Here is a 12,830-nt window from a genome sequence, read left to right on the forward strand (position 1 = left end):
GGCTTATTTATCATATAAATCGCCTCTCACATGCATCAACATACATTCACATGCATCAACATACATACATACATACATAATGAAACAGTTATGGCCCCTAGCGCAATTGTTCTCCCAAGCCAATGAGAGAACCTAAGCTAACCTAACAACGATCTAAGCTTCTCCAAGCAAGATCTTCAAGGTTGTTCTCTTTTGGCACTGACTCCTTTGCTTTCTTCATAACATTAAACTACATAAAGAAACTCTTTTTACATACGAGGGAGTGAGATGAGAAAAGAAGTTACATTTGGGAGGTTAAGAGAGAGGCACGACACGCAGGTCGTATTTTAAAACCCAAAGCAGAATAAAGGAAAACTAAGGTCATAACCAATCACCACAAGACAATAATAAACACTTTATTATTATTATTATTATTATTATTATTATTAATTCCTTTAATTAATTAAAATCAAATTAAATCTCGACGACCGATCACACTACGCAGAGTTAGCCGGGGGTCCGCTGCCCGGTCAGCGGACGGGGGTCAAGGGGGCAGCGCCCCAACTCAAAAATTTTAATGAACAATTCATTTAAAATCGACGTCGTTTTTCGCATCAACACTTGATACTTTAAAGCACTGATTTAGCCGAACGGGTGAATTTTGCCTTGCGTTAACCGGTTAACCAAATGCGTTAACCGGTTAACACTGTTTGAAATCTGTTCAAAAATTATTTTCTGCCTTGCATTAATAGGTTAACCAAATGTGTTAACCGGTTAACACTGTTTGAAAATCTCTTGGAAAACTATTTTCCGTCTTGAGTTAACCGGTTAACCAAATGCGTTAACCGGTTAACACTGTTTAAAAATAAAAAAAAATTATTTCGTATTGCGTTAACCGGTTAACCATATGCGTTAACCGGTTAACACTGTTCGGAAAAGTGTTTAGAAAGCACAACTCTTGTGCAGTTACAACCCCAATCGCATAACTCTCTGACAACACAACCCTTGTGCCGTCACTAACCCTGATGCACCAATTTCAGACCGTCAAACACATCTCGATTGTTGATTCAGTATGATTGACCAACACGTCATTGCTTCACCATACTAATGTCGGATCAAGAAGCAAATGACCATTGATTGCTCAAAGGAAAACAACCATTGAGTGTTTGAATGAACGAAACGAGAACACTATATCATATATAATGTATTTTGCATCAGGATTACATATATCATATATATGACTTGATCGATCTCAATTTAATCCTTGATTCATTCTGTCTTTAATCATATTAATACATAACAAAAACAATTATCAGATTCATGGTTTCGTAAGTGGCTCTGATACCACTGAAGGAAAATTGCCTTCCAAGGCGCAGCGGAATTTAAAAATTTCTCCATTTAGTGATCCTTACGAATGGGCATGATCAGTGATAGAATCGTTACCTCTTGTGGCGATCACGAACGTTGAACGATGACAACGTCTCTACTCAGTCTACACGAACGAATTCCTTCAATCTCAGTGCTAGCTGGTACGAATGAAGGCTTTGAGTGAGAGAGAGAGATACGAAATTCCAACTCTTCAGTTGTGTTGTATTCCCATATAATGCTTCTGCACAAGAGCTCTATTTATAGAACCACTTGTGTGGGCTGCAAGCTAAAAAGCCCACTCAAGTGTATATTGCCCATATCTTACAATATGCCAAAATCACTTAAGCTCGTGGTACCTTACCATATTTCGTATTCTACTTAAGGGCACCATACATTATGGTATTCCTCAATTATTCTATCTCTCATCAATCCTTCCTTTGTGTGTGACCCTATAGGTTTTCGTGGCGTTGGCAATTATATTAAATCACGTATTTAACATAATAAATAGTGAGTGGTATCTAGCAACACATCACTTCTACCCAAGACACGAAAATATCATGTGATCTGACAAAACCTCATGTGATAATGATTATGTGTATAATTACCCTTTTGCCCTTATGTCTATATTGAACACAAGGTATAGACCGTGTCATCCTTGTCCAGTTCAATATTAGGCCCATAGACATTTATCCTGTTACGCAGGATGGGCAAATTCCATCTAGGACACTCATGTCCCTCAACATGCTTTGTGGAGTACCCATCAACTGTCTTTATGGTTATCCAGTTACGGACAACGTTGGATCAACAACAAAGCACTCGACTCTACATCTAGGGTCCATAGTGGTTTCAGGTCGAAGAGTGGCATACACCATTATCACCATGAGAATAACTTATGACACTTTGCATAACTTTCTATATAGTATTCTCATAGCGGGTCAATCCGGTATAAATATTACTCTTAATATTCATACCTATGTTTAAGACTTGATAACTCTTTATCCATGATCCATGAGATGTGATCATCAGTCTACAAACATAATAGTCTTAATGCTTTAATGTTATCCCACTTCACAATAAAGCTCGACTACGGATACTTTAAGAATAGTGTCCTTATGTTTAATGTGGTCTCATGATCAAGTCACACTTGATGCATTAAACGGACTAGCTATTCTAGGGACTTTATTAAACAACCGTAATAAAGAAAAAACCTTTTATTATTAATAAATAATTCGATACAAGTACCAAAAGTATTGACCTCTAGGGCTTAGACCAACAGGTGATTCACCCTAACAGGTGTAAATCTATTAATGAAGCTCTCAGTTGCCAGACTCATATCCAACCTGCACTGAACATTGTCACCCCTTTCTCTTCCATTTGTCCACGTGAATTGGTATCCTGCAAAAACCAAATCAATTAATCCACAAGTATCCATAGCTCTCTTCCCCTGAGAGACTTGATTGTTGGTTCTGGTGTTTCCTCCACACTTTTCATGATAAAATAAGACATCAATAAGGTCTCCAAAGCAAAAAACAATTGTCTCCCCCACTTCTTACTACTTCCTGAATCAACATCTAGGTGTTTCTCTTGCTTTGCTCCTCTAGTAAGTCGTAGATACCACTGGAGAACCACTATTGGTTGTCAGTATCATCAACCACAAACCCCTTATATGATTAAGAGAGTAGGAGTCAATGTTGAGCTACAACATTTCTTTCCAAAAAAGAATGAGGCACTCAGCTCTCTCTCTATACCATTACCCTTGCAATTAACTATCATACAACAATTGAATCCACTTTTGAATTTTATGGATTGAACTTTATCACTTTTCAGACGCATCTCCATGAGAAATATCGCATCGGGATTTTTGATATGCCTCAGCCTCAACAAGGCTTGAACTGCACGGGGACTCCCTAACCCCCTGCAGTTCAAACTAATGATTTTCATTCTGATAGGTGGTGTTGATCTTCCAACACCACCTTTGGTATAACTTTTGGTATTTCCTTCACAGTAACTTGACCTTCCGTTTCTTCTCACCACGTAGATGCATGTTCAATGTAGATGATTGTTCTTCCCATGAGACGCGAGCTAGGACCAACAGATTCCTGTCAAAGCTCCAAGGTTTGTTCAACATCACATTCTTCAGATCTCTCTTAGTAGCAAATCAAAATAGAAATAAGTTTTTACTAAGTTCTTGGATTTCCACCAGATTTTTAAGTTTCCATGCACCAATCATCGTGTTTGTGAAACCCGAGAGTTAAATCTATTTTCGATCCATAACTTCGCCGCGAGAGTACATTAGAAGATCTCCTCACCGTCAACTTCCTTCATCTTCGCTGTAACCCCTTCTTCTTCCTCCTTTGACAAAAGGGTCTCCTTCCACTTATCCATTATGTGAGAGAAAGTAGAGAAACTACTAAGACTCACGCCTTATACTAGAGAAGAGAAAGAAACCAAAAGAATTTTGAAAAGACCAGAGAAATTTGGGGAAAATCGCCCTCAAAACCCTAGGAAGGATTGGGAAATGGAAAAGAATCACGTTAAGGTTTTAGAGATGGGTGAGGCCTTCTCTCTCTAAAGACGTGGGACTATTGTGTGCCTTAATTAAATGCTTCCACAGACGCAATGTTTGTATAATTAATTCTTATGAATGGACTAAATATTGAGAAATCTATCGGGCATCCCCCATTGAACCTAACAACCCAGATAACCAATAATTTGACTTTAATACCCCTAAGTCTTAAAAATCCATTTTTAACAACCAAAAGCACATATATCGGATTTTCTTTAAAAACAACTTTTTGCCTTGGTGGTTTGCTTAAAAGTTTCTGATTTTTTTCATTCAATTTTTGTGTTTTTATTGATTTTTTAAAATTTCTAGTAGGTGCATAGTGTTTTTTAATTTATTTTGATTTTTTTGTGTTTAGTTAGAGAGTTTTAGTGGAGACGGTAGAGATGTTTGAGACCGTCATCTACGTAGTAGGACAGAAAAAGTAGTTTACCACCTTTAAAATAAATTTTCAAATGAGTTGGAACCGGTTTTTACACCTATTGGTGCGAGAGAAACACATTTGTTCAACATTCCTCCATAATGACTTAAATAGTAAGCACAATTGCAAATCATAATTTAAGGCTATATCACAACAATAGCCGAAACTTTTATCTATATGTAATTGTATTATCTTTAATATTCTTATCATTTCACAAATACTTCAATATGACATGCTGCCTCTATTTGTATTATCGTTAGCACACTTATAATGTCATTGGATCTTCATTCGAACATGCCGCCCAACTACCACCTCCTCACCACTTCAATATGAAGTATTGTATTGTCTGACTACCACCATATTAAAAAGATGTTTTATACAAGAACAATCATACAAATGAGAAAAATATTATATATTCATTTAAAATTTTATGACAATTTACGTACTTCTTACTTATATATTACTCGGCCTCTATTTTAATAAAAAATTAAGAACTTCTAACTCAAACTTTCCTCGCAACACAAAATTCAAATCATAAGTCAGCTCATCTAAATACAACTTTTGCATAATTAACTCTTATGTCCCAAGAAAGAGCCTATAAATGTCTTTGAATTGCTTCCTATAATAACCAACTAGAAGAAATTCACATCTTCTCATTTTCATCATAAGGGATGTAAAAATGAGAAAGATACTCATCAGATATGCCCGTATAAATTGCAAAACACATTTTATCATAATGATTTAGTTTATTTGCCTTAAACACTATTATTCTATTAATTGATCTTTTTCCATACCCTATTTTAAACAAATATAAAGGTTGTTTTCCTACCTCTAAAACCATAAATAGTAATTCAAGATATATTTTACTTACCACTTCTTGAACATAAAATACTAATGCTTAGAGAACTTGCTTAGAATCATCTATAATGATAAAGAAAAAAAATCAAATTAAAGCCTAAGTTATTCTATTATACTTTCAAAATCACCTTTAAACACTTACAAATAAACAAGTATCGGTACATATCCTTAATATTAAGGATTTTTATCATACTATATCTCTAATCTTTAAATATTTATTTATGGACAGACAAATATTAACATATTAATAATATTATTTTTAGTGATACAAATGTCATCAATATAAGAGAGCCAAATCTCACCTACCAAGCATCTCATTATTACGTGTCTCACTTCTCTTGCATGGCTGCCACCTGTCCACCCACCGACCTTTCCGGCCAGGTGGTGCTTCTTCTACACTGACGTGTCCCTCACCCCTCCCATTCATCATCACATAATTCCGAACATTCCAAATATTTATATAAACTATGCATCTACAACAAACTTGTAAAACACAACCTGATTTCATTCTAGTTAGAAAACAAAAACAAAAGGTCATTCATCTTCTACATTAATCAATGGCTTCAAACCAACCAAGACATGTTGAAGAAATTCACAAAACAATAGAGACTGATTTAAGTCCTACTGCAACCCAACAACAACATGTTGAGGAGAAGCCTGGCGTGATTGGTTCGGTGGTGCAGACTGTGAAAAACACCTTAGAGAATGCAAAAGAAGCTGTAATTGGCAAGGGAAGCCCCACAGCTACAACACAAGAAGTCCATGTTTACGACGACGACAAAGATTTAGTTTCGGGTGGTGAAGTTAGGGATATATCAGCCAACAAGTCTCGTGGAGTCTATGATTCTGCTGCTGAGAAAGCCAAGGAGTGCAAGGACACAACAGGTTCCAAAGCTGGCGAGTACACAGATGCAGCAGCTCAAAAAGCAAAGGAAACAAAAGATGCAGCAGCTCAGAAGGCGAAGGAAACAAAAGATGCAGCAGCTCAGAAGGCGAAGGAAACAAAGGACGCAACAAAAGATAAGACTAATGAGTATGCAGATTGTGCAGCTCAGAAGGCGAAGGAAACGAAGGAGGCGGCAAAAGAGAAGACTAATGAGTATGCAGATTATGCAGGGGAAAAAGCAAAAGAAGCTAAGGATAAAGCTGTGGAGTACAAAGACTGTGCTGCAGAGAAGGCAAAGGAAGGGAAAGATGCTACATTGAATAAGCTGGGTGAGTATAAGGACTACGCAGCTGAGAAGGCGAAAGAAGGGAAAGACACTGCTGCCGATGCAGCCAATAAGGCTATGGGTTACTTGGGTGACAAGAAAGAGGAAACTAAGCAGAAGGCAGCCGAGACTGCTGAGGCTGCTAAACAGAAAACAGCCGAGACTGCTGAGGCTGCTAAACAGAAAACAGCAGAGGCAAAAGACAAGACCAAGGTACTATCTTCATTTTACATTTTTTAGTATGTTTTTAACCTTGAAATAGGAAGTAATGGTTGAGGAATTTGGACATGGATGATGAATGCAGGAAAAGCTGAGTGAAGCAGATGAAGAGGCAAGGAGGAAAATGGAAGGGGGGAATGTTGGAGATACAGGTTTCAGAGAGGAAACCTGGAGGCGTGGAAATGAGGGTGTGATCAGAACTGAAGACACGCGAACGGGAGCGGTGGCGGATAGGCTGAAGGCGGCGGATCAGATGACGGGTCAGACATTCAATGATGTTGGAGCCTTGGATGATGAAGGAGTTACTCGTGTGGGACTCCTTGACATTAAGAAAAAGTGATTTAATAGTAAATCATGATATGCAAATAAAATACTATTATGTTTTCTTGTCTTCAAATATGCATCTAAAATATGCATCTAATGTTTTGATATGAAGTGTTTGAAACATGTACAAAAATAAATTGTGTTTTGGAATATGAATATAAGTATTATATGGCTGAAGGTTTATACTGATGTCACTGTCAAATGGGGAGACCACATGAACTAACACATGAAATCCATTTGTAAGCCTCCCTGACAGAATATGTTCCCAAAGTAGCTCCCTGTCACCTACATTACATTACGGCTCCACTATCAAATTGTGCAATTACTATTTGCAAGACTCATTGAATATGATATAAATACCATCTTTACTATCTGGTATAAATATTAATATTATGATATAAATACCATTCCTACCAATAATAGGAGGTGAAATATAGAAGAACATATGAGGTGCAAAAGTTATAGAGAAATTTTAAACTTGAATGGGAAAAAAAGAGGGGAACAGAGGCACATTAATAAAAAGTTAATATTAGACAGACGGCCGGCGGATTATTTGGCTCTGCACATTTATCCGAGTTTAGTGAAGGTCTTGGGATTTTTCCACTCATATAAACTATATATCTTATTAAAAATTTATATTCTCATCTTATTATCGCTTCAGGACTTATGATTTTTTATTTATACTAGTATGATCCTTTCATATAGCTTATTAGAATTAAACTTAATTCTTAGGATTTCCGGTCTTTTAAGCCGGATTACTTATCTATGTTTTAGTCGCATCATCTTGGATGAATTATGCACTTTCTCTCTGCTTAATTCTTTTATATTGTATTTTCTTCTTATTTGACGTCTCCTTTCATTATAGTAATAATTCTTAATATTTGAAATAGTCGCAACTTCTCCAGCTATACTGAATATATAGTCATTGAATAATTATTTGAAAAAGTGTTCCAATCTACACCAATGTATCTTTTAAGTACAAAATATTTGAAAAAGTGTTCCAATCTACACCAATGTATCTTTTAAGTACAAAATAAAATCTCTGATAATGTAGACTGAGATTCATGGACCTTTTAAGGTATCACATGTCTAGTACAATCAGTGGTATACTTAAGACTGTCAGTGATGCTCGCATACTTAGTTGTTTAAACATTGCCACCGGTGTTCTTAAACAGTTTTACACTTGAATCGAATGATGTGCAAGCAGGTTTAGACTTAAAGTAGTTATATTTCTTTAAGATCTTCTCTAAAATAAAGAGATTGATCCAAAAAAAATTAGATCTAGTGATCTTGACACCAAAAAACACGTTGACTTCTTCTTCTTCGATGTCTTTCATATCAAGATTGCTACACAACAATGATTTCACAACCTATACAACATTTTTTTTTAAAATATGAGTAAGTCGTCTACATAGAGACATGTGATAGCTCATCTTGTTAGGAAAAACAAATACATAGAAAAAATGTTGTTCCTAGTGAGTTGGTCTTTTAGATTGACAACATTTAGCATAACAACAACTTGGAGAATTGTCCAAGTATTCAAGATTGGTCTAGCTTGCTAAAGTTGTATGGAACTCAAAATGGGACACATGTTGCGCGTGATGCTCCAGCCTGTTGGTACGACATTTGGGCCTTGGGCAACAGGCGCCAGATTGTTGTGTTTTGGAGTATGTTCTGCAGCAGATTTGTTAAGGATTTTATTGTTATTGATTTAACAATATCATTAGGTGATTTGTTTGACAGTTAGATGTAGATTAATTCATATTTAAATGGAGATTTAAATTGAAACAAATCATATCTTGTTGGAGATATTCAAGGAACAAATCAAATACCCAACAAATTCTGCATTAATTCTGGACGAAATCAAAGATATTATCCAAGGAGAAAAACTCAGAGTTACTTTTCTATATAAGGAGCTCAAACCTACATTGAAAAGCAAACATTCTCATTGAAGATCTTAGAATGTTAGGTTTTGTATTGTGTATTCCGTGCTAATGCCCTAATACGATTAATGTAGAATTTTTATGCACACCTCTATACTTCAGTAACTTGGCATAAATGGTTTGTCTAGTTGAGTTATAATATTCAACATTGTTATGTACACCTCTATGTTTTAGTAATTCAGCATAGAAGGTTTGTCTAGTTGAGTTGTGATATTTAATATTTTTTCATCTTGTTAAGATTGAAGTTAATCACTAGGGTTTAGTGGTTGTTTGCCCCTGTCATTGGTTTTGTGGCAGAGAAAAAAGTGAGTAGGTTCTTATGTTTAAGGGGATGCTCTAAATAGAAAGTCATTGGGTAATGTTAGGAAGAGACATGAACAATATATGGTTTGTTATTTCTTGTAAGATTAGTTGTATTAAACTACTAATAAGTGATTTTCCTTTCATGGGTTTGGACTCAACCCCCAAACGTAGATGTAGCTTCCACGAACTAGGTAAATAACTGACTGTGTTGTTTATTGATTTTCTACTCCATCATCTAGTAATTGTTATTGTAGCAGTTCTGGTGTATCTTGTTAAACATGTTGTCGGAGCATCATGTTCAACATCTATCCCCAAAGGAACATAATTTCAATTGGCATCAGAGCAGGCACCCTAGCATGTTGGGTGAACTCTAGGAAAGATAAATTATGCTAAAATGGATACAATTAAAGATGGAGGATCAGTCAACAAACCACCTATTTTGGATGGAACAAACTATGTTCATTGGAAGGTGATGATGGTGTCTTTTATTAAATCCTTAGAAACAAAGCATGAAAAGTTGTGATCAAATGATGTAAACATCCGATGATCACCTCTAAAGATGGTACAACCAGCCTAAAACCAGAGGCTGATTAGAATGATGTTGCAGATGATGAAGCTCTTGGGAACTCCAAGGAATTGAATGTGATTTTCAATGGTGTGGACAAGAACGTGTTTAGGATGATCAACACATGTTTAAAAGCCAAATAAGCATGGGAGATTCTAAAAACTACACATGAAGGCACATCCAAGGTTCGTATGTCAAGGTTGCAGCTCCTAACAACAAAATTTGAGAACCTGAGGATGAATGAAGATGAAAATGTGAGTGAATTTTACATTAGATTATGTGACATTACCAACACATTTTTTTCCTTATGTGAAAAGATGTCTGAATAAAAGCTTGTCAGAAAGATTTCCATATCATTACCTAAGAGGTTTGATATGAAACTGAATGCTATTGAAGAAGCTCATGACCTAAGTAGTGGAAAGGTTGGTGAACTTATTGATTCCCTACAAACCTTTGAGATTTCCATCAATAAAATGTTAGGAAAGAGGAGTAAAGGTATAGCCTTGGTATCCAACACTAAGGAAGTTGGAAGCTAAGGTGTCAAAGAAGAGAGCTTGGCATATGATATTTCTCTTGGAAAAAAATCAACAATACCTTAAAATATTTGGATATGAACTGGATGACCAATTTCCCAGACAAAATGTCCAACATCATTCCGCAAAACTAAGATGGGAATGAAGAAGATTCCAATAGTGGAAAGGGTACTCAGTTCTTTGAATATGGAGGATATGGTCACATTAGACTAGAATGCCCTAACTATCTAAGGAAGCATAAAAAGAGATTAACCACAACTTGGTTTGATTCTAAAAGTGGAGGTGAAGGGGAAACTGCCAACAATGTAATAGTGTATTCTAGAAGATGTTTGTTTGAAAGAGAAACCAGTATTAAAGATCTGTCAAAAGAAGAGCTTGATACTTCTTTAAACAAGGGTAAAGAAGCATGCTCAGCTATAGACATCCAGAAGAAAACCATTAGTGCTCTTCAGAAGGAATCAAAGGAACTTGCTTCAACCATCTCAAGTTGAGAAAAAGAGATTTCATCTCTAAATTCCAAACTGGAAAACTTGATTCCTTTTGAAATTAAGTTGAAAAAGAATTCAAGTTTATGTGATGAAAAAATAGAGTTTGTAGAGATAACCAAGGATGAGGGGACGTGAACGAAAGATACAAAAAAAGGATTGCACCAAATAAGGTTGCTATTTTTGGAGAAGAGAATGAAAATCTAAGGCTGAACCATATGTCACATCATTATGCTCAACATGTGACACCCCGTCATAGAAAGATCAAGAAACAACCTTTGATAAGTCACCACAATGAAAAATATGGACATACAAAGTCCAATTGTTTCAAGTGACTTAAGTTAAACATCAGAGGAAGAAAGGAAAACCATGCAAAGAAGAAATGGAAACCATACGCTGCATCAACCAACTTCAAAATTCATACATAACACAGAGGTTCCTTAAGGAAAGAATGGTATGGTACCATGCACATGCCCAAAGATAAGAATGCTCATGGCAATCGAGCAAAAGGAAGAATCAAGGGCTTAGGGAAAGTAGTTAATCCCAGTCAGAAAAAGGTTTTACTGAGAAAAGACTTATCTACCAATGTGAACCAACTGTGCATTCAAAAAAAGAATGTGAACTTCAGGAGTGGTGTAACTAAAAAGGGTCGAGAAGTTTTTTTAAAGAAGGTCATAGCTACAAAAGACATCATGATTTTGAAATACCTCAAGATTGATAAAGCTAATTGGTATGAAGAAAAAAGGTATGTTGGTGTAAGCCCTAGAGGCCAATACTTTTGGTACTTGTATCGAATTATTTATTAATAATGAAAGGCTTTTTTCTTTATTATATTTGTTTAATAAAGTCCCTAGAATAACTAGTCTGTTTAATGTATCAAGTGTGACTTAATCATGAGATCCCATTAAACATAAGGACATTATTCTTAAAGTATCTATAGTCGAGCTTTATTGTGAAGTGGGATAACATTAAAGCATTAAGACTATTACGTATATAGACTGATGATCACATCTCATGGATCATGGATAAGGAATTATCAAGTCTTAAACATAGGTATGAATATTAAGAGTAATATTTATACTGGATTGACCCGCTATGAGAATACTATATAGAGTTTTATACAAAGTGTCATAAGTTATTCTCATGGTGATAGTGGTAATACCACCCTTCGACCTGAAACCACTATGGACCCTAGATGTAGAGTAGAATGCTTCATTGTTGATAAAACATTGTCCGTAACTGGATGGCCATAAAGACAGTTGATAGGTACTCCACGAGGCATGCTGAGGGACATGAGTGACCTAGATGGAATTTGCCTATCCTGCATAACAGGATAAATGTCTAAGGGTCCAATATTGAACTGGACAAGGATGACATGATCTATGCCTTGTGTTCAATATAGACATAAGGGCAAATGTTAATTATACACATAAGTATTATCACAAACGGATTTGTCAGATCACATGACAATTTTGTGTCTTAGGTAGCAGTGATGTGTTGCTAGATACCGCTCACTATTTATTATGTTAAATACATGATTTAATATAATTACCAATGTCGCGAGAACCTACAGGGTCATACACAAAAGGACGGATTGATGAGAGATAGAATAAATAAGGAACACCGTAAGGTACAGTGCACTTAAGTGAATTATATAACATTGTAAGGTACGATCCACTTAAGTAGAATACGAAATATGGTTAGGTACCATGCGCTTAAGTGATTTTGGTATATCATAAGATATGGGCCACATACACTTAAGTGGGTTTTTTAGCTTGCAGCCCACACAAGTGGTTCTATAAATAGAACCCTTATGCAGAAGTATTAGATTAGATGAAATTTCGTTTCTCTCTCTCTCTCTCTCTATCTATCTATCTATCTCCCTCTCTCTCTCTCTCTATCTCTATCTCTATCTATCTATCTCTCTCTCTCTCTCTCTCTCACACACACACACACACACACACACACACACACACAGTCAAAGCCTTCATTTATAGCAGCTAGCACTGAGATTGAAGGAATTCATTCGTGTGGACTGAGTAGAGACGTTGTCACCAT

At 35.9% G+C, this 12,830-nt stretch overlaps 1 protein-coding gene across 1 annotated transcript; it reads left to right on the forward strand.

The window, feature by feature from the left end:
- The first annotated feature begins 5,648 nt into the window (after positions 1-5,648).
- LOC127098485 (embryonic protein DC-8) lies at positions 5,649-7,132 on the forward strand. Its single transcript, XM_051037092.1, has 2 exons — positions 5,649-6,613; positions 6,705-7,132. Exons 1-2 carry the CDS (start codon positions 5,747-5,749, stop codon positions 6,957-6,959), a joined length of 1,122 nt encoding a protein of 373 aa, XP_050893049.1. The 5' UTR covers positions 5,649-5,746; the 3' UTR covers positions 6,960-7,132.
- The last annotated feature ends 5,698 nt before the right edge of the window (positions 7,133-12,830 follow it).

Source organism: Lathyrus oleraceus, chromosome 6, assembly GCF_024323335.1.
Source record: "Lathyrus oleraceus cultivar Zhongwan6 chromosome 6, CAAS_Psat_ZW6_1.0, whole genome shotgun sequence".
In the NCBI taxonomy this organism is placed as follows: Eukaryota; Viridiplantae; Streptophyta; class Magnoliopsida; order Fabales; family Fabaceae; genus Lathyrus; species Lathyrus oleraceus.